The following is a 23,471-nucleotide window of genomic DNA, read 5'->3' as shown; positions in this document are numbered from 1 at the left end:
TAACAAAGGCACCCTCTTCATGAGATGCAGTGGATGCAAACACCTTTGTACTTCTTACCTGATGCATTGTCACTTCTCTATTGCAGTCTTGAGACTCTGGAGACCATGCAGAAAGTATGTGATTCATCAGCATCCCCAGATGGAACCTTTCCCACAGGACCAAAATAGGGGATAAACCAATGTCTCCTTAGACCTACAAGCAAGCTCTCACTGGAGAGTGCTCCTGAGTGAAAAAGTGCAACATATGACCTTTTATCTTCAGAATCCATCGCTCTGGAAGACACACTACTCCAATAGCTGGTCTGAATCTGGCTCCTATAGAAACCAGATCCTAAGAAGAGTGCAACTGAAACGTGTCCCAATTTATCAGAAATATGTGATCCTGGAATACATTCAGAACCGCAGTCCTCTCCTCAACAATCTGAGACTCGAAATGTGAATGAATCATCCGGTCACTGAGAAAAAGATGATTGCAAACACCCCTCTTGTAAAGCATACCCTTCAGTGGGGATAATGCTTCTTTTTGTGAATACTCTGGGGGCTGATTTCTGACCAAACAGGAGCACTGTGAGCTGGAAGTGATGTTTGTTCACCACAAATCTCAGAAACCTCTGATGACTGAGAATGATAGGTACGTGGGGATACATGTCTTGCAGATCCAGGATAATCAGGATGTAAGACCACTGGAAATACTTTACGCACACAGACCATCCTAAAATGGGTGTTCTTCATCTAAGAGATGGCTGACTTTAAGTAGAGAACCTATAAAACCTCTAGATACCTTCTCCGCTTGAGAAAAGAACTGTATAAAAAACTCAAACCTGCTCTGAAAGATGAACTGGTGTTATGGCCTGCTTTATTAATAATGATGCAATTCTTTCCCATAAGACCTGCATGTTTGTCTTTGTTTCTGGGGATAAGCGTAGAGACTCGCCTTGTGCTTGGATGCAAAGAATCAAACTCAATGATATTTCCTCCTATGTACGATATTCAGCATTTACAGATCAATGACATCTGCTTCCCAGAACTTCAAATAATGCTGAATATGACCTCATACAAGACCTCAATCTTCTCTTTCCCCTGGATATTCAGGACCTCTGGTACTTCTGTCACAGCCTCTGGAAAAGGCTGGAGATGTTTTCAGCCATTTCTGGGCTGCGAACATGGTGAAAAAGGTATCGTTTGAGAAGAATTTGAGTATGAAAATCTCCCGAAATCACCTTAAAAGTGAGATAAAGATGTGGCTTTCTCCTTGCAAGAAAGGAAATGCTTTTTGAACTTGAAAGCTTTAGATTCCATTTCGTCAAGCGGTTTATCAAGCAGTCACCTTGAGAAAAGGAACTTTAAGGAAAGAAGACTTTTCAGATGTGTCCGTCTTTAAGTCTCTGCACCATATGTGACGTCTGGCTAAAGCAAAAGCACCAAAAGCCCGAGTTAACTCGCTAATGGTGTCACATGAGATACCAGTGAGACACCAGGCTTGTTTTTCCCTTTGTAACAATCATTCAGAGTAATCTTCTCCTTTCTGCATGCCGAGTTCTATACAAGAGATAACATTACTTATGTGGCATAAGTGTCTGCTTGCACAGCCAAGTTGTTGCCAACGTATGATTTCTTTAATGCACTCTTCATCTTCTTATCCATAGGATCAGAAGATGTGTAATCTTCAGGACTCCAAATTAATGCGGTCAGAATTAAATCGATTTTGATTGACTGCTATAGAACCTCCTCAGCATTATCCAAAATATTCAACGTTTGCAAAATGTATGGGATGTTAAAGTGCTCCAAATCTCTCCATTCCCTGAAGAGCAAGTCCTTTCTTTTCTCATCCTGGGAAGAGACAAGTCTGAAGATCTATCCCATTGTGGAAAAACCCCTTGTGATTCCTGCAAATACAGAACCTCTGGAGAACCCAGATTGTCACTAACATGATCCAGTAGAAGGCAGACTCCTCTCTCCTTGTGTAAATGCCTGAACCTGAAGTACTGGGTTCAGGGTCTGAAGGGATGTAAGAGAAACCAAATCATTGTGCCGTTAGAACAGTAACATATCCTCATTTTCTTTTCTCTCTTTAGCTGGGTCATCAGAAATTCTAAATCAACCTCTGAATATCTATTGCTCATATAACTTATGGAGGATTTGGGTTGTGATATCTTGAAGGATGCCTTGAAGTGCTCCTACTACCACTCTATACCTTCCTCTGCAGGAGTGTTAAAAGGGAGAGGTTTATGCTACACGGTTCTTTTTCTCTTCTTATCAAAAACAGAGTGAAGAAGTCTGCCTGTTTACAGAATATATGCAGAAGTCTAAACTAGTAAATGACCACATTGAATATTTACAGAAAGTACTCAATACGAGCAAAGGTCAACATTGTTACCTCCTCTTTTCATTCATTTCATCCATATACATTTAAAACTGAAGCACCCTTTTTTATTTAAGTTTCACCTCTTGTCTATTTTTATGAAATAAGAGTTAAACGATCACACCCCTGCACAGGCATATAAAAACAGAAACAGAGGAAATCAAAACCTTAGGCATCCCTCACCTTTAGCACTGGCCATGGACAGCTTACCTTTTTGTGAATACAAAGTATGAAATCAAACATATCTTTAGGTACACATTTTCCTTCAGACATGCCATGCTTCACTAAGGGCCAGATGTATCAAAGGTTTTTACTCATTCAGTGTCTATGGGAAAATGTGTTCATACATATGGCCCCAAACCAGGCTGTTATGGTAAGTTCTGACTGTTTCTAGCTTCTGATAGTAAAGGCTGCCACTAGCAGACTTTGGCACATGTCCTTACCTTCCACATAATGGCCCGGGATGCATCAGGGCACAGTCATCCTCCACAAGAGAGAAAAAACCAACATCACTGAGGTGGACTCCCGACACCATGTTTTTTTTTGCTTTCAACCCCATCCCAAGCGTATGAGGGGGATTCAGCTTCTCCAATGTTGTCTACTTGGAAGCATTAAAGCCTCATGCCATAATAAGCAGAACAGGGAAAGGGATCAAGAGGTCTAGCCAATGAGGCTTAAGGACAGGCAAGTGGGCATCGGACCACTGCATTCTACTGGAGTGCACTGGGATATGCATGCTCGTACGTGTCACAATTACATGCTAGTGTAGTTAATTTAGTCCAGTGTGGTCCTTGCACTTCTCTTCCTGTACACTTGAATTTATACTGCTATCAGAATGTAAAGAAAACAAGCATTTGCAATGCAATAAGTCTCACATTTGTGAGAGTTAGAGCTATTGGAGCTGGAAATTACAATGTCTTTTACCTACGTGTTTTGGTTTGGAGTGTAGTGGATGTATGCCAGGTGCCACAGCAACCCTGCCAGGCCTGTTGCTGCAGGAGAGAGGACACAAAAAGGCTGCCATCTTGGGAGTGCTTATGGCGCATTCCTACAGACTGGCGGTGACATTATACACAGGAGTCCAGAGAGTGATGGGGAAGCATTCTGCGCCTGTGAAAGCGACTGTGGGGTGTATTCAAGGTGGTGCCTCTTCAAACAGGAACAGTGCTATTCGAGTGCTGTCTTAGACAGCGTTTCCGGAAGTGGCATCTGCAAGATTGCAGTTGCTGAGAGTGTACTGTCATTAAAGCCATGATACCGGTGAATTCTGAGAGAAAGAAGTGATGGAGTTTGCTCCACTTTTGTGCCCTATGATACATTGCTCCTCTCACTGTGGCACCCTTGTGTTAGCTTCTTTGCGCTACAGGATTAGGAAAATGGCTACCTCTACCAACTGAACTCTATTTAAAGATGCCCAATTTACATCCAAAGGCTAGATGTTATTGCTATCAAGCTTGAGGCCGTGAAGTGCTTGGGTCTGGAGTCATGACTCCTTTTCCACACTTTTGGAGACAACACTTTCGCCATGTTCTTGCCAAGAGCTAACCTATGTGCTTGGATGGTGACCCTCTGGAGGTTATCAAGAGCACATGATATTGCCTAGTGTTAAGCTCTCCTCAAATCAGTTAGTTAATGCACCCATTGCAGAGGTCTTGACAGAACGAGAATGTCACAGAATACAATCCTGGCATAGCTTTTGCACCTCTTCATCTCTGCAAGATCATGCAAATGAATTATAGCGATTGTGTTAAGAATGGCACCTGCTTTGCAGCGCTATGAAATGGCAGACCCTGTATTACCAAGCGCTATATAAAAAAACAAGTTATTCCTAGACTGCCCCAACATGCACCCAGTCAAAAATCCCTAGGGGAGGGGATGTGGCGTAAGGGCCAACGCTGCTGACTTCGGAGCTTGGGAACACAGCTCGAGTCTCAGCACCAGCTCAGCATCCCGTGATTCTGGGCAAATCAATTAATCTTCCTTTACTACCAAAATTGAATGTGTTCTTGTGTGATGTAACCGGTGCTCATGTAAAGTGCTGTAATGCCTTTGTATTGAATTCTGCATAACTGAACTCTATTTGAAGAGGCCCAATTTACATCCAAAGGCTAGAGGTTTTTTGCTATCAAGTTTGAGGCCATGAATTGCTTGGGGCTGGAGTCAGGACTCCTTTTCCACCATTTTGGAGACAATACCTTTCACCATCTTCTTGCCGGAAACTAACCTATGTGCTTGGTTGGTGATCCTCTGCAGGTTATCAAAAGCACATGCTATTGCCTAGTGTTAAGGTCTACTCAAGTCAGTTGGTTAATGCACACACTGCAGAGGTCTTGACAGAAAGAGAATGTCACAGATTACAATCCTGACATGGCTTTTTCACCTCTTCATCTCTGCAAGGTTGATGCAAATGAATTACAGTCATTTTGTTAAGAATGGCATTTACTTTGCAGTGATGAAATAGAAACTGTATTACCAAGCGCTACATATATAAAAAAAACGGAGTTATTGCCAGACTACCCCAAAACACACAAGACATAGAACCCTAGGGGACAGGATGTGGCGTAAGGGCCAGAGCTGCCAACTTTGGAGCTAGGGAGCACGGTTTGAGACTCAGTGCTGGCTCAACATCCACAAATCACTTAATCTCCCCTTGCTACCGAAATTGAATGTGTTCTTGTGTAATGTAACCAGTGCTCGTGTAAGGCGCTGTAATACCTTTGTATTGAGTTTGCGCTATATAAAACTGCCAAAAAATAAACATAAATAAAGTGCTCCAATACCTTTGTGACAAGTTTGCACTACATAAAACTGCAACACAAACATAAATAAACAAGCATTTTCAATGCAATGGGTCTCGCATTTGTTTGAATTAGAGCTATTAGCGTTGTAAAGCAAAACAAAACGCAGCGCGATCGCGCTATGTAAGATGTAGCACGATCGCGCTGTGTGGAAAATAAACAGATAAAGTAGTCCAGACTCCAGGCTGAAAACATCGAGCCTTGTATGTTTTTGGTACTTTACCAGTGCTGTGTAGGTGGGCTAAACACTGGAAAAGGCATGCCGTATGCATGCCTTTCACAAATGAAAGCAAGCGGATTTTAAAAGGCAAGCCCACGAACCAATGTAAGTGACTGACGTAGCATGGGCGTGGTTTGAAGCCCAAAGAGAGATTACAGAATGGACGGAGAACTTTGTGCTCGCCCATAAAAAGACCCCAAAGAAAGAAACAGCAAGATGCCAGAAAACAAGGAACAGAAAGAAACAACATACTGCTGCCACGCAGCACAAAGCAGCGAGGCCTAAGTAAAAAATAGTGCACCATACTATGATATCTGGCCAATGGTGCAATGATCCACGTAACAGGGTCAGTCTCCAAGGCGGTAACAAACCAGCCTCAAGGCGGGACGAACATAAAGTATTTACCAACGACATCAAGGAATTTTGAAATAAAGGTCCAGGAACCAATAAAAGTGATAGGCATGAGATGGGAGTGACTAAAGCCCACAGAATAGATGAGAACATGTTGAGAAGAGGATCGCTTGCGCGCTGCTATGCTCACCCTAAAAACTGATACTGAATAAAACTCATGTATATAATTAGGAAGTGTGACAGCTTTGCCTTCACTGTTGACCCAAACATGTATGTGCATGTGGCACCACTGACCACCTGGACTGCAGAGAATGTCAGAGGGGGCAATGCAAGGATAGACAGCATCTACTGCAGAAGCCTCTATCGTCATTCTCTTTTACACTACACGGTTCTGAAAACATTTATAAACACAGTTTCTTACGAACATATTGGGTGTATGGATTATGTCTACCCTTCACCTGAAAAATGTAGAAATTGACAATTAACATGGGAACAGAACACCTTTGCTTAATGAGTAGTCCTCCTTGGTGAAAAAAAACGTTCTGCCTAAAAGTTAAAATGATTTTTTTTCTATTTTTGTTCTCCCTCATGGATTTTTTTTACATCATTTGGATGGTAAATACCTGCTCCGCTGTAACCCAACACCCCAATGTGCGCTTAGTCTGAGTGGGAATTAAAACAGTTCTGGGAATTGTGTGATGCTGCTGCTATGTGATCTGCTCATAAACCAATCAGAAAGCACTGAACACAAAGTATGGCCAACCAAATTACCTAAAAGGGACAAATGGTTGTGATTTAATTGCAGGGCTGTCAAATCCCTGGATAATAGAGACGCATGAGACTGAAAAATAGATCAAAGTCGTAGTTCAAAATTTCGACTCAAAGTGACAAAGGTGCTGCAGTTGGCTAGGGAGGAGTTCACAGCTGACACTACAGTGTGTCAGAAGGTGGCAGATATACTAAGCTGTACCGGTAGATTAGGAAGCAGAAGGAAGGTGAGAGACGTGTACAAAAATAAAATAGCATGCAGCTATTGAAACATCGAGCCTCGTATGTTTTTGGTACTTACTTTTGGTAAATACTGGCTTCGTGCCAGTATTTATGACAGGCAGGGGGGGCTAGTGTCGGCTACGTCTCTGAACTCATAGAGAGGACTAGAAGTAACACAGCTGGGATGCAGAGAAATTGACAAATAAGTATGGGATGCAATCATTCAACGGCGTGGCAACTTATCGGGACGTGCAGGGCAGAATGAATAATGTAGAAAAATCATGTTCTTACAGTAAGTACAAAGGAAGTCAGTGACAGACTTGCACGATATCGTGATATCGTGACTTTGCGATTCACAATTGTGCCACAAAATAATCTAAAACCCGCTATGCCCGCGATTTCTGAAACGCAGAGCACGAAAAGTGTATATTTTCACATTCTTTGTCCTTTGCACCAATGCTGCCACTTCACTGGCTGCAAGTACAGCGCCTCATACGTGCCACCTTTGCTTATTACCTTCCTAGTAGGTGTCACAGGGTGCACAGCTTGGAAAGACCGTGCCCCCGACAGGCAGACTGCTACACCGGGGCACATCGAGGGACATCGGTGCTGACCTCGCCGTGCCACAGCACCACCACCCTCACCAGCCTCTCGGTCAGCTCTGAGGGAGGGAGAGTGCAAGCAGGGGTGTCTCTTTCGTCACCCGAGAAGCTGATCTCGGAAGCTCGACAGGTTGAAGCTGCGGTGCTTACTAGTACCAGAGGGACAGCAGCGCATCAACACGTTTTACTCAATTGATTCCGCATTCAATTTATGAAATCAGTCGGCTCTTTCCTGCCTGTGAATTCTGGCTTCCTGGGCGCAGGGGTCCAGCCCTCCCCCTAGATTGCTGTCTAAGAGAACATTCACTTGTCTGCTGGACAATAATGACTCGTCACCTTTTCGATACAAGCTTGATTTGTTCATTGTCAAGTTACTTTGAATCCAGTTAAAATTCTGTAATGGAACATAACAGTCCATTGCATAGTTTGTTGGAGAATGCTCAATTCATAAGGTTCTGTCAATAGTGCAGCAGGTGCAGTGACACAGGGGAACGAGAGGCCCACTTTGTCCCAGGTAGTGTATGTTTTTCACTACCACACGAGACGAGGGGGGCAATTTACACTGGAGTCCTTGCTACGCCTCTGCATGAAAAAGAAAGACTTTGTTGAAAACAAACTTAGTAAATTGACTTAAGTTGCTTGCAGCAGTTGCTGCACGCAGCAAGGTCATTTATTAACAATATAAACATGATATTTTGACCAGGTGTTAGTACACACTTTGTAGGACCCCCGTTACTATTACGACCCCACCTCTTCCCCGTGGCTGGATCCCTTCGTGATATTGTTTGGTCTGGCTTTGCCTACAGCCGTCTCTCCTCTCCCGTTGTTATCTTTGGTGCTGCAGCTGCGCGGCCTGTCGTTTCATCTTTGCATCTTCTCTCTTGCGGCTGTCAGCATTCCTCTCTCTCTCCCCTCCCTCAAGATGATCAGAGCCTTCTACCCCACTGCTTTTACCTTCGGAATTACCTCATGCGTTGCATCACTTCCGCCAGCACCGGAAGAGACAAGTCCATATCATGTACCTGACTTCCTTTCCTGTCACTTTCTGAGCTAGAAGCATTCCGGCGCTCTCCTTTGCCCGCGGAGTGTGCCGGGCTACGGATGACATCCTGCCGCAGTGTTTCTGAGGTTTATTCGGATGAAGTATCTACTGGGACATCCATACCGACTTTTGAGTACTAAGAAACATGGGTTACTTGGGGCCATATGTACGAAAGCTTTTTCCCATAGACACAGAATGGGTAAAATCCTTTGGTACATCTGGCCCTTGGTGCAAAATCCTGCTGACTAAACTCAAGTAGCTACAGATGAACCTATGTTGAACAGATGGATAGCTAAATCGTTCCAATTTACTTCACTGATGCTAGTTTCAACGAACAATATTCATATAGAATTTGCTGCATCTTGTTGGACTGGGAATTATGCAAACTTAATAAAAGTGAATAAAATAAAAACGTGCAAAAATGCCGCAAAAAACAAAACAAAAAAAAACCAGTTGGGTGCTGCAAAATGTCCTTTTTGTGCCACAAAATTCACTAATCCAAGCTGCAATTTCCTTGGGGGTGCGCGTGTGAAGTGAAAATTAAAAGCATATAGCTACTAAGTAGCCCCAGGACATAACACCATCAATGGGACTTAATCTTTTAACTAACAACACTATATATAGCATGCACTGTTTTTGTGGGCCTGAGGGTCCAAGCATGCAGAGTACTGTTTATTGAAAAAGCAGGCTGGCTAAATGTGTCAGAAATAGTTTGGATCAATAGCTATGAACATTCTGCACAAACAGCTAACGCAAACTAGAACGAGAGAGGGAAGTGTCAGAAATACTGCGCTGGGCACTGTTAAAAGTGAATGAAGTTTTCCGATTGCCCAGCTGAGTATTCAAACTCACATCCTTATACATCTTGAGAATTGTGTTTTCCCATCTGAAGGATGTTTTCAGGACTTGCTCTATGGAGTCTGTCGCCATGGCCAGCATGACATCCTTGGACAGCAACAGCTGTGTCAGTTGGCAATCTCTAACTTAACTCACAGCAGGGTGAGTTCATAGTGGGATTCCTTGAGGTGCTACCTCACTAGATATTGAGTGCCATCAATGTAGCACGTCAGTGACTCACATTGGTCCTTGGACTCAGAGCACCTGGTTGTGTGTGGTAATGACCTGGCATTGGCAATGATTGGTCAGGTGCCTTGGGTGAGAGAAGTTTTAGGTGTGTGTGGTAATAATTTTGCCCCTAGCAAGGATGTTCACATTCATTGATTTTAAATGGAAACACATGGGATTTCCAGAGAACTCAGGCTACTGCGAAAAAGGCTCCAGGTATCCAACATAACCAGAGTTCAAAAGAGACATTGCAGAAACAAAACAGGAAGAATTTACAACCGAACTGCACTGGGCAGAACCATTTTTTTTCAAATATAAAAAACATAAAAAGCATTAAAATTAGGAAAACTAATCACCACAAAAATGAGCTGGGGACTACTTAAAGTTACAGAAAGTGAGATGCCCTACGCGTTTCAGGGTTCTGCCCACAGATGGGACACATTTGGAAAAATTGACATTGGATACACCTACATTAAATATCCCACAATCCACTTGCAATATTCACCAAATCCACTCACTGCTGTGGGGTTTGCACAGCTTTGTGTCATGCGGTTTCCCCCAAAGTATGAACTGGTCCTGTAGAAACATATCTGAGAAACTCACTATGATATTCATGGTTGGTAGCCATGACAGAATAGTGCATACTCAAGCACATGTGCCATACAGACCAAATGGGGCATCCTTTTCGTAAACATATTTCAGAGCTCTCACATTTCCGCAGTCATTGTGTAACTCATCATGTCCACTTATTTTCTATCTTGGTACGTGTATTCCTCAGTTAATACTGCAAGTACCAGGACGTACAGAAAAAAAGATGGATTGGATGGCCTACTTACACTTAGATTCAGGAAACATTGGACCTCCCATATACACTTAATTCGAGTCACAAAGTGATTACTGTACCATGCACACATTGTCCCTTCTTTTTCAATGGTTCGCTCTAGTAACATTTCAAACAAGTAAAATCTAAAATCTTACTACACAAAGTCTCACAGAAATAGCAGCAGATGCCCCACATCACGTTGAAATTATTCCAACGACTACAGCACTTACTGAAATAGTTTTTGCTGGGGAAAGCCTAAAATAATTTCAGCTGGGGAAACAATATTCCTCTTACCACCGTTTTCACTTAAATAGCTGCAGCCAGCAAACATCTACATTAAGGGCCTGATTTAGAGTTCATCTAAATCAGGCTCTAGATTTCCCCAATACGGCTGCAAGTTCCAACTCTTCTAGAAATAGTTAAATTGATAAATACATTTTCGGAACTCAGAAGAAGGAAGCAGGGTGGGACCAAGTGCCCGGGAATCAGCATGGCTAGCAGAGACAAGGAAATTCCTGAAAGTAGCAAGGGGTGCTATAATTTTTCCCTGCATTGTGCCTGTATGGGCCAAACCAAAGATCGCGAATGAACAAGGCAGGCTAAGGCTCTGCTCTCCCAGAGCCAACCAAAGCTGCAGTGTCCAAAAGACTCAATCAACACACTCTGCTGGCTGGAGCCACCATTCATAGGGGTTAAATTAAGAGTTGTCCAGGACAGGAAATGACACCTATGTGCACTGTTTTAGTTCAAAAGTGTCTGGCTAGAGGTTAGATCAGAGTTAATGGGTGTGGGAGGAGTAGAGAGGGAACGGACTAACGAGCTTTGAAGGGACATTCTTTAGTGGGGGCATATATAACAAGCACTGGCAAAGCCAATAGGTCTCACCTATGCAAGAGTTATTGGTTTTGCCAGTGTGCTTTAACTATTGTTTACTCCAGCGTGGCTGCTGTTCAGCATGGCTAAAAGTTAGACATAGAGGCGATTGTTGTGGAGTTGAATTTTGTGGAGTAAAGTTTCATGGAGTGGAGTTTCATGGAGTGGAGTTTCATGGAGTGAAGTTTCGTGGAGTGGAGATTCGTGGAATGTAGTGTTGTGGGGTGGAGTAGAGGGGCGTAGAGTGGAGTGGCATAGTGTTTTGAAGAGTGGAGTGGCACAGAGTGAAATACTGTGGAGCGGCATAGAGTGGAATAGTAGAGTTGAGTAGAGTGGAGTGTAAAAGACTTGAGTATCGTAGAGTGGAGTGTATTGGAGTGGAGTAAATTGGATTGGAGTAGCATAGAAGGAATTGCACAGAGTGGCACAGAGTGGAGTACAGTGTTGTACAGTAGCAGAGTGGAGTAGAGTGTGGTAGAGTGGCGCACAGTGGAGTAGTATAAAGTGACAGCATCTCTGAATGGCACATGTCGCTGTATGGGTTACTTGGTCTACTTAAATTACCCCCTCTTTTTGGTGTACACGTAAACAGCATCCCACTGCCACAGTGGCTAAGTTGATTTGTCCCAATAATTATAATTTACAAATCTGTCCCTCACATACCCTCACCATCCATCACACCGCCTAGCACTGTGCCCCGTAACACGATAATCACAACTCACTAGTCGTTGAACTGGATAGGACAGCACTTCCCCATATAGGCTCAAAACAAAAACAACACACCTGACCACTCATCCTACATGGTGTAGCTTGCGATCCATGTGGGTAAGTGCTTCAGAGCTCCACAAAGGCGTAGTAAGTGATATGCAAATGCTATGGTACAATACAACGATTATGTAAAGCTGACACATTGACTTAAATGCACTTTGCCCCACAGACACCACATTTCCCCGGAACATTCCAAACAACAATGAATGAGCCAGTGGCCCTCTGCTGGCATGCATGCTTGGAACTAATTCCCCTCTTGGCCATCTTCCCATTGTGGGATCACGGTTTGTCTCGGTCGCCCCACCTCTCTTGGCGCCTTTTCTCCAGTTGTGAGAATCCCTGGGCCAGTCTTTGTGAGCAGGAATGACCACGCTGCGCGGAGTAAGGAAGGGCCGAGGGCGACCTGCGGGGCTTTGTTTTCATTTCTCAGTTTACTGACATATTTTGAGAGGAAGCTGTGCTCGGGATATTCCTGCAGAGCATCCGCCGAGCCCCGGCACCACAGGAAGCACCCCTGCCCCCTGGGATTAGTTCGTGAGGGATTAACATTTTTGCTCTGATTAAATACAGATCGAAGATTTTGTTTTCTTCTTGAATTTAGGAATATGGGCCAGCAGACACTTGAGACGTTGCGCATGGTGAGGTGTCACTATATGGGTGAATCGACACTGTTAACTATTAATGCCAATTTCCTCACAAATTTCACAAAACACCAAGGCCAGAAACAAACGTCCTATTGCAGCTAACCATTCTATTAGCGGAGTTTCTGTTACGCCCCCGCTTTCTAAACTTGAAAGGCAAAAAACTAAAATGTAGCATCTCCTACAGTTGGTTTCAAACAAGGGTCCCGAAAGCCCTGCCCATTATAGATCTTCAGGATCTCCATAAGATCAATGTACATGTGCTTGTAAACGGAACTCAATATGTTGCCATTGGTTATCTACAAAATCTACCTGGATATGGCCCTGAACTGGACACCCCTATTCCGTGGCCTTCCACTGGCAACCGCAGCACCCAAAGTCTCCCTGAAACGGTGAGGTCTCCATAACAGCTCAGCAAACGCCCTGACATCCACGTGGCTGCATCAAGTTTCACAGTGACACTTTTATAAACCAATTTTATTTCTTAGGAATGTACGCCTTTAAACATTATTGTGTTTACGTTTTTTAATGTTCTGAACTTTTTTATAAATGTTCAGTACGCATGACTGCAAACCATGTAAAACAAGCATTGTCAATGCAACAGGTCTCGCATTTGCTCGAGTTAGAGCTATTAGCATTGTAAATTCCTGACGGACTTTTCTTGCCACATAAATTAAACAAGCATTTGCAATGCAACGGGTCTCGCGTTTGTTCATGTTATAGCTGATAGCGTTGTAAACTCCTAACCCGACTTTTCACCTATCGGGCAAAAGTCCATTTATATACGTAACCCGAAAAAGTGCAATTAACTATGTAAAGCGCTCGACTTCTGCCAAGCGAGATCGCGCTCGTAAATTAGAGAAAAAGAAGTCCACGAGCCCGATGGAAAACAGCGAGCCTCGCATGTTTTCTGTACTTGGTCACTGCGCTCGAAGAGGGCTAGACACCGGAAAAGGCATGACATATGCGTGCCTTCGACTAATGAAAGCAGGGAGATTTTATTAGGCAAGCCCACGAACCAATAAAAAACACTAACGTGACGTTGACAGGGCTCCGAGCCCTTTTCTGAACACTAAAGAGTCTCGCTGCGATACGCATGCGCGAGCGCATGCAACGCAGACTCGACCCTAAAAAGGAAAACAGTTTCACATTAGCAGCCGATTCACAGCGCTACGGCTGCTATTAGCACCAGCACAAGGAGACACACAAAAGGAAAAAGAGGTTCAACAAAAGGAAAACAAGGTTCGCTGGCAGTCAAATTGATCGGCAAAAGTGCAATTAGCCATGTACAGGGGCGATGGCCAAGGCGGTAACAAAACCTCCCCAAGGAGGGACAAACGTAAACCATTTATTCAATGTCATCAAAGCATTTTTGAAGGGAAAGCCTAGGAAGAGTGGTACTGATGGGAGTGGTTAAATACCCAGATACATACCAACACATTAGAAAAGCAGTGCTTGGGCACTGCCATGCTCAACCCGATTTTGTTTTAGATTCAGCACAATTTTTGTCCGGTTCTGAAGGGTATTATCATATCTGGAACTTCTAGTGCAACCGAGAAAGACCTTCAAAATCTCTAAGTGTATTTTAAAATGAGATTTAACATTTTTGGTGTGTACAAATGTACTACTTGGAGAAATGTTTGGGGCACTGATTCTTTTATAATTTTTATGTAATGCATTTAAGAGGTAATTTATACAATTTGAGGTGTTTACTTTAGAGAAATACATAATAGATTTTTATCTTTTTGTGCTTAGGTCTTATATGTTTTAACAATTTAAAACTGATAATATGTGAAGATTTTTTTAATTTTTAGGCCACTGTGATGAGCAAAATATATTAATTTTCTGTCGACCTGATGTGTGTTTATTGTTGTAGCTGTTTCAATTACATACATTATTTCGAAGGTGGCTGCTCAGCAATAGCATTTTGTTCTTTCAATAAATGTCTTTAGTAGCAAAATACAGTATCCAGAAACAAGAATTTCTTACAAAACTATTAATTTCTGGGAAATTGTGAGATTGCTATAGATATCCATCTGCACCAGAAAAATGGGGATGGTGACTGTGCATGTGTACGATTATATTGACAATAAACCAAGTAATGTGTTTGACAGCTAGTAAATAAGTATTTTTTCAGTCTTGGAACTTGATTATCTTGGGAATTATTAGTGGACACTAGGCACTTGCTACTAACTTGATCTCTATACTGCTCTATTTGTTATCTTAATAACCAATAAGTAGGAACTACCAGTGAACCACTTATAACACACTGCACGTAACAGCTGTTGTAAGACGTCTTAGAGGCATTTATTAGAAGAAAAATAATTTGATAAGCTAAAAATCCAAATAAAAAAATACATTTTTGAAAAAAAGAAAATTTTGAAAAAGGACAAGCCTATCTTTTTATTTGCGGGGATCTCTGCCTGCAGTCGTAATGTTACTATTGAATCATAGTCTCCGAGTGGGTCTGTGAGTGGGGGCATGGGTCTGTGAGTGGAAGTATGAGTGAATGCATGAATCTGAGTAGGTCTGTGAGTGGATGTATGACTGTGAGTGGGTCTCTGAGCAGGTACATGATTGTATGAGTATGTCTATGATTGCGTGCATGAGTACCCGAGTGGGTCTGTGAATGGGTGTATGAGGGTCTGAGTGGGTGTATGAGGGTCTGAGTTGGTGTGTGAGGGTCTGAGTGGGTGTGTGAGTGTATGCCTGAGTGGGTCTGTGAGTAGGTGCGCAAGTGTCTGAGTAGGTCTGTGAGTGGGCACATGAGTCTCTGAGTGTGTCTGTGAGTGAATGCATGTGTTTCTGAGTGGGTCTGTGAGTGGGTGCGTGAATGTCTGAGAGTGTCTGTGAGGGGATGCATGAGTATCTGAGTGCATCTGTGTGTGAGTGTCTGTATCAGTGTATCAGTAGCTGTGTGAGTGACTTGGCCACAAAGAAACCTCACCTGCCCTTTTATCCAACAAGAGTCCACAGCTTTGCACAAAATATCTACCTAAGGGGAGTTCTTTCTGCCTCCTTGGGTAAATGACCAGTATGTTTTCTACACTACAGCTGTGTAATGGAGCACAAGGAAATGTCACCAGTGTCCTTGTGTGCATGTTGGCATCATGATTGCTCCTGGTGTGTCTTTTTCTAGAATTCTGTGAAAACATATATCCTCCTATAGAGAGGCCAACAAAACTACAAAGACAAATCTCCACCAAACCAGTGTTCTTCCACCTATCTATATTACATAAGTGCTTCTTTGTTTTGTGGAGATATCCTCATATTCCGCTGCACCAAGAATGCCCCACCAAAATCAGTGGGAAATGCACTGGGGGGACCTTTGGTAAGCTGTCCATCATCCTGGAAAAATGATGCAAAGACATAGGCATACTACTAAGATGGACAGTGCGGGGCTAAGCGGGTGAAGCTTCTATGTGATTTGCATATTTGCATACTCGTAGCAACTTAAAAGGAGAACCATGGACTCTCTCCACACTCATCACAGTCACATACAGAATGAGCTCCAATAGATCAGTGATGCATTCACCTCCGCAATGGATTTCAGATTTATTTTCAATATGGAATCGTTTAGTAAACACTTAATAAAGGATGGGGACCATGCGGCCCCACCTCATGGGCCTATCTTGGCTCCAGGGACCCCATCTCCTGGCAATGTCTCCTGAGTGCCCCCCCAGGGCACCAATTGTGCAATGGGACCACAGGGGGTGCCTCAATGCCCCCGAGGTCTCAGCCGGCTCCCTGCCTCCAGTGGGAGCCAGCACTGCTACTGCACACCGGGAGCTGCTAAAATGCAGCTACCTGTGTGCATGAGCAATTATTTCATCTCTTTCTCTGCCCACATCTCTGTGGGCAGGGAAAAAAATGAAACCTCTGCTTCCAGTGGGCAAGAACACTTTGACAGCTCTCGGCGGCTGGAAGCGGATTGTTTGCTCTGACTTGGCGGGAGCTGTCGAAGCTACCGCCAAGTTAGAGCAAACAAATATGTCCCAGAGGTGGACACTCCGGGACATAGCAGAAGCTGGCCCTGTGGGGTGGTGGTCCCTATGGCCATTTTTGGCTCCAGGAGGGGGGTGGGCACCGCTCCATCATTTCTATTTAGCCCTGGGCAGTTGGTGGACCCCACTCCAGGGGGTCCGTGATAGACCCCTTATTTTATTTCAGCCCCCAGGAGGTGGTAGTCGCTAAGGCTGCGGGGAGCTGCACACCCCCCTATTTTGAATGAATTGCCCCAGGGAGATGGTGGTCCCTAACCTCCATTTTTATGTAAGTATGTTGTTTTTTGGAGGGTTATTCCTGTACCCCTTTTTAATAATATAAACATGCATGTAAATATATTTATATGAAGCTCAAATTTGATAAAGAAATTTATGAGCCAACGCCATTAGGCCAACTTCCATGAAATAACAAAGATAGAGAGAGGAAGAGTTGTATTTTTTTTCAAGATAACATTATTTAATTCAAATTAAAATGAGAAACCATGGGTTTTTGTAATAGTACTAAATACTGGCATATTTGATGTTTTGAAAACTTTATTCCCTAACTGTGATTTGATATTAGGTGCACTGCTGTTTTCCACTGTGTGTATATTCAGCCGCAGATTTACTGTACTTTCTAATTTCTAAGTACAATGAAATAATAATATTTAGCTATTCCACTTTTTTTTTAATTTTAATATAATTTCTGATGAGCTAGTATTTTCTTAGAATTGGTTTCCATTACTTTGTTTCCTTCAATTAGTTTTCTCAGTTTTCGTTTTTCCACTAATTCACATACATCCATTATCTTATCTTGGTAACAAATCTGGGGCCATTGTTACCAGAAACATTTTACATGCAGCAACATAAAAGCTGCTAATATTAACTACAATGAGGAACAGCCGTATGTGGCATCTCCATACTCGTGTACTTTGCACATATGGAGTGAGGAAATTGAACCTCGCTGTTGGGTTATAGCATATTAGTATTGTGCTATAATCTGCAAGGTACAGAATGTATGTTCCTTTTTACCTTCCCCTGTCCCAAGCGCAGTTTCCACCTCTTGTTGCGATTTCTGATTTTTTTTGCACTAGTTGCTGTCATGTGATCATACTCAAGGTCGATCATTGACTAAACTCACAGCGGAGATGGTTTGCATATTTGTCACATGAGAAACAAGGTCGCTACTGTTCTTTCACGTGCTTTCCCAAATCAGAATCCTGATAATATATAACAGCAGTGCTGTGATACTTTCATACCACAGAGTCTCTCAATGCACTTTAGAGGTCTCTGATCCTAGAGGAAACCCTTCTACAGGTGACATGGTGCAGGCCAGCGCGCAACCTTTCAAAATGCCAACTGTAGTTGCACCCTGTCTTTATAATAATGATAATTGTTTCTGTTACATATTAATCTGATTGGATTCCTGCCTGGTACATTAGATGGGCCTTTAATTTGTAGCCTTTCTTTCATGTCTTATGAACGTTCGCCCTTGTGTATTAGTCTAAGAGCATATCCTCACATATCTCTGATAAGCTTTTTCTCTCTGGCATATCAGTCTAACTTTTACTCCCTTGATAATTAGTCCAATTGGCATGTTCTCCATGGCAAATTACTACTATGGTCATAACTGCTTCCACGGCGGCCACTCTATCTGATGGGAATTTCTAACAAGGATCTTAGTCGGATGAGCATTTACTTCCTTGCAAGTTCATCTGCCTGGCATGCATTATTCATACTGTTTTCTGGTGGACATTGACTCACTTGCAAATTCGTCTTATGACCATATACATCTAAGCACATTCATTAGTCTATTTGGCATTTGCTCACCAGCACCTTCGATGGATGGGAATTTACACCATTTATGATGGACATTTCATCGACAATAGTCTGAGGCCATTTATTCTCCAGCACCTGCCATTGGAGCTAACTTTCATATAACCAGTTTACCAAAAGGGTCAGATATTCACATGCGGCTGCTACTAAATGAATCACGACTTTCACATACTTGCACTTTTAACAGATCTGACTTTTCCATATCCATGCCTACAACAGCCCTTACTGTAATACACTCACTCTAGTACCAGAGCCCATACTTAGACAGACTCAACTGGATCTCTTCCAATCCTCCACACTCCACTCATACTAACCACTCATCTTGGTCAACTAAACCAGACACGCCCACAGGCATCAGGGCACAAGAACATTGGAGAATTTAGCATTTTGCAAAAAAATAACATCACATACTACTATGTCTATTCCTGTTCAATTCATTCTGCTGAGTACATATCACTGGAATGTGTTTTGATGCGTGTTGCTCTTTTGGACCAAAAATGCCCCTTTTCTAACCCCCTTAATTTTGAGAGGAATGGAGGGGTGGAACGACTGTGGGACAGGGAGTGAGGTGCAGTCCTAAGCCTAGCACTCACGGAGAGAGGTGTGCTTGCGTCATGCCCCCTTCCTTGCCAGATGATGAAGAAAAGACAGCCATGGTCGCCTGGAAGTGGAGGAAGACACCAAACGTTATACGGAGCCACATCTTGACCCCACTTTCCCCCCTGGACGGCATGCTAATGTTATGCTGCTTTTGGGGGGAAAATACCATTGTCTCTAAGATTGCTATCTGAGATAGGAAGGTCACAAAACTGCTAAGACAATTTGAGTGGATCCTCTCACTCTTCACAGAAATGTCGAAACTCTGGACTGCCCGTTTCCACAGCAGACCTCCTTCTACAAGACGCTACTTGTTTATCTAAAGGCTGAGAACGGAAACAGGGGAGACCAAATGAAGACAATTGTCCACTCGGTTTTTCTAACGACTATTTCAATTCTTAAGGCTCAGAGTAAACTGTTAGCTTCTGGAGAAGGAATCTGGGTTGGATCTGGGTGTTACGCCAAGATGGACGGTAATACGCTAGCGTTGGCATAAACTGCCATGGGAGAAATATTACATCCCCCGGAAGGTACAGTGCCCTGGCAGAAGCAGCACAATCCCCCATGGCTCGCTGCAATACCAAAGGACACACAGTAGTGCCCCAAGACGAATGGCAATATCCTAGAGAGGGCGATAATATTTTAGCCCAGTAATAGGCTTCTTTGAACATGATAACATGCTCACAAGGGCTAGAATCCAATACTGCTCACTGCTGCAGGTGTCGTTGAGTGCACACAACATCTGAAGAATTCCCTCAGAGACTGAGCTTAGGTTATGTTACATGGATCTATGATTTGCATAGCTTACAAATGTGCCACTAGCACGGCATTGTAGCACTGTTGGCCATGTAGAAGCCATCCACACATTATGTTTCCATTATAGAAGGAGTCTGAAAGTTCGTATGATCATATCTTTAGTGTTCTGGTCAGTGGACAGGATTATTGTGTGACTTGCTTCATTTTAAGGTAATCCATTGTCTGGTATGTACAGGATCATCATCGGTCCTGTTGGATCATCCTCAGTCCTGTTTAATCATCATCGGTCCTGCTGGATCGTCATCAGTCCTCTTGAATCATCATCGGACCTGTTGGATCATCATCAGTCCTGCTGCATCATCATCGGTCCTGCTGGATCATCTTCGGATCTGTTGGCTCATCATCGGTCAGACCTATTGAATCATTATCTGTCCTGTTGGATCTTCATCATCAGTCCTGCTGGGTCGTTTGAAGGTCATCTGAAACCATTGGCTGTTGATGTACTGAATTGGAGTATTGGTGCATGAGGGTTGAACACATGTTCCAAACATGGTGCGGTGTAGGTGTGAAATGTGGCTTTCGTACTTTTTGTGCTGTGTCCACAGACTCTACTGATTGCTTAGGCGACCCTTAGCCTAGATCTGACATGTGCCACAAGACTAAAGATACTCTAATTTGGCGCTGCTTTCTACTTGTAGCTGAAAGAGTGAATACATTAAAATAAGGACATCCATTAGGGGTTAGGAGTCAGTGATGACACCGATGACCAGGGAGTCTGCCGGCAGTAGTTGGGTCTATGTGGGACCCTCACGGTGCAGGTGAGAGTGGCGCTTCACTGTGGGTGATGGTTATTATCAGGCATCGAACACCAATGGGGTTAAGGCTTCGACGTGTTGCACATCCAACGCACCTCTATCCATTTAACCACCCTGTGAGGGAGGAAAGGCCGACAAGTCGAAGCCAGAATTCAGCTTGGAGCAGCAGGCACAATAAGCCCTTAGAATGTGTAGTATATATGGACCAAAAAAAGCTTACGGTCCGCTCATGGCACATGTATTTTTTTTAAACTATCATTACGTTGTTAAACTTGACACAAATGGGGTAAATGCGCACACAGGCGTGTTGCAGGTGCACCGACAGGCGCTGCTGTAGAGGTGAACTTCCTGACTGCCTGCACTGTGTGGCTGCAGGAGCTCCGGGGTAGTTAGGAGCCCAGGACACACCCAAGGCATCGCCTTAGGCTTCCTCTCACAGACACATCCCCGCTCCGCCTCACTACATGGCCCCTCCCCCTACCTGAGGGTGGCATGGCGCTCTTTTGGATCGATGCCACGCAGCAGCAGCTTCATGCAGCAGACGGGCACACTGGCATTTATGGAAATTGACTTTATGGATTAGTCAGGTGCACGCCAGTCTGTGACGCCCGCTCCCTACAAACTTAGAAGGGACCTGTTGGCACCCCAATCATGCCACTCCTCGCTTTCAATCCAGTCACCATTGAGGAAAGCGATGAACTTCTCGCCTTCGGTCTCAAAGCGCTCCAGCATTCAGGCTCGTCTGGCAGGGCAAAGGACCAGCAAACTGGCGCAGCCCGAGGGGTTAAAACTGCAGCATGCCGGATTGGGCATCTGTCTGGTGAGGTGCACAACTTTGCTCGGGGAGGGGTGCCATGGACTAAAGTATTTTGTCCACCTTTGCCGCCGCTACCGAGCCTCGGGGAACGGCCAGTGGAAGTCTGATGGACAAGAGGGCTGGCTCCGCAGGGTCAGTGACGCAGCATGCTGACAGGCACTATAACAGCCGCCCAGGCATATCCGTTGACTGAGCACCAGTTACGCCACCCCCACCCCCTCTTCCAATAGCAAAGGTTCCCCTGCAAAGGTGGTTAAGATGGAATTGTCACTAGACTGCGGGTGGCACATCCTTGCAACGGACCTTCTAAACTGCACTTGGCCGTGGTGCTGCGGAACTAGAGCGGCTTAACATGACAACAAATGTACCCCCGGCCCGAGGTGCGCAAACGCTGCAATTAGGGCCGGTCCTGAGGAACATAGCGCAATATAATATGTATCATTGCTTTCTGCCAAGACCGCAGCCAGACCCGTCATTTCCCTCGGAGGCGCAGCGGGACCATGATCTGCAACTTGGCAAAAACACATTAGGGCTCACCCGGACCCCGCTCCCATGACCCGGTGCGGAGTTGACAGTTCGAGTCGGGGCAGCATTGCACGGCAGATAACTTCGCTCGAGCTGTGTCCACCGCGCCCCGGCCGACACGCCAAGGAAGAGAGCGCCTATTACCCTCAGCGTCCTTACCTTGGTGACAGTCATGCAGAAGCTCCACAGGAGAAGGGTGGCAGCGTGCCAAGATGCAGAAGAAGGCTGGAGAGGGAGGGCACCTTTGCGTCAGGATGCAGGAGGCTGATCAGGGATACCCGGGTGCCAGGATGCAAGAGCAGCCTGTGCGAGGAGGGATAACCGGGTGCCAGGATGCAGGACACTAAGGGCGTGCCAAGAAGCGGCTGGCAGGAAGGGAGATCAGCGTGTCAGGAAGCGGGAGGATGCTGGCAAGGAGTAGTGCACGTGTACCTGGGTGGGGACCAAGCCGGGTACCCGCGTGTAGAGATGCAGGGACAGAAGGGCGGCTGCAGCAGGACTCCCACTCTTAGTCCCTGCAGAGGACTGATCGTCAGTGGTTACTGGCAGAGGAGAGAACCGCCTCCCACTTCTCCCCGCCTCCCACTTCTTTCCGCCCCTTGACTTGCCTCCTCCCTCTAGCCCGTGTACCACTCCCGCCTCCACTGGCAAACTAAGACGGGTTTCGAGCTGAACACTGGTGCTGGCCGCCAGGGAAGAAGCCATCCTGCCATCAGACTGCAGAGGCGCTCTTTTTTTCTGACTGCGTAGAGTTTAGGGGCAACTGTAGGGATGTTTTCTTTTGGCTGTGGGATGCAGTGGAAGAATCGCAGTGTGCCGAGGGCGGAGTGGGCGATTCGATACCAGGAAAAAGCTAGTCCTCATAGCCACTAGTACCAACTGGTCACATGGCACTTACGATCGGATTGGCTCTGTTTGAGCTCATACGTACAACCCAAACCGAGATAACAAGTCCCACAACTCCACAGCCCTTGGCTAAAGCCTGACTGCCTAAGTTGTCACCCATGAGGTAAGGTAGCTTGGAAACTGGGACTATGAAGGGGAGTTAAGATGCCGTCCGAGATGCGGATTGAGTCCTAGGTTGCTCCATTTCGAGTCAGGCGGTACTAGAGTTCTCTAGTTTCCCAGGTTCAAGCGTGAATTGCTGATCCAATCTAGGGCTTTTCTTCAAACGCTGGGACTCGTAGTCTTGTTTGCTAATCGGGTAAACAGGACAAGAAATCCCAATATGCAATTTCAAACACATGGATTGGACAATCTACTCACGCGTGGAGCTAGGTGTTCTGAAAGCAGGCAGGGTTTTGTGCAAAAAATAGGTGTCACTGTTACTGGAGGGCGAGGTTGGGGGTGGTGCCCTTACTAGGGCACGGAAAGAAGGGTGGAGAGGGGGCTGAATTTACTGGGTGCTGATGGGAGCGAAGGCAACCCTGCCACTTTCCCAGGTCCATGCGTGATGTACTGCCCCATCCAGGTTTTTACCTTGAACCCTGGGAGTTGTAGTCCTGTTTATTCCATTATAAAACATGACTACAAGTCTTGGAAAGCAAAGGAAAAACCTGGATTGGAGCAGCGTATTACGCTTGGACTTGGGAAACTTGACAGCTATG

General features: G+C 44.7%; 1 protein-coding gene across 2 annotated transcripts in view; it reads right to left on the bottom strand.

Moving 5' to 3' along the window:
- The window catches only part of CORO2B (coronin 2B), a 221,930-nt gene extending 199,489 nt beyond the window's left edge, over positions 1-22,441 (bottom strand). Inside the window, exon 1 of one of the 2 annotated variants that reach the window (XM_069222915.1) lies at positions 22,024-22,441. In XM_069222915.1, coding sequence (XP_069079016.1) covers positions 22,024-22,038 — 15 coding nt within the window. In that variant the 5' untranslated portion in view covers positions 22,039-22,441. The remainder of the gene's footprint in view (positions 1-22,023) is intronic. The other variant, XM_069222916.1, reaches the window with a different exon arrangement.
- Between the last annotated feature and the right edge of the window lie 1,030 nt (positions 22,442-23,471).

Source organism: Pleurodeles waltl, chromosome 3_1 (genome assembly GCF_031143425.1).
Source record: "Pleurodeles waltl isolate 20211129_DDA chromosome 3_1, aPleWal1.hap1.20221129, whole genome shotgun sequence".
NCBI lineage: Eukaryota > Metazoa > Chordata > Amphibia > Caudata > Salamandridae > Pleurodeles > Pleurodeles waltl.
The sequence above is the reverse complement of the archived record's forward strand: the minus strand, read 5'-3'. Positions and strand labels throughout refer to the sequence as shown.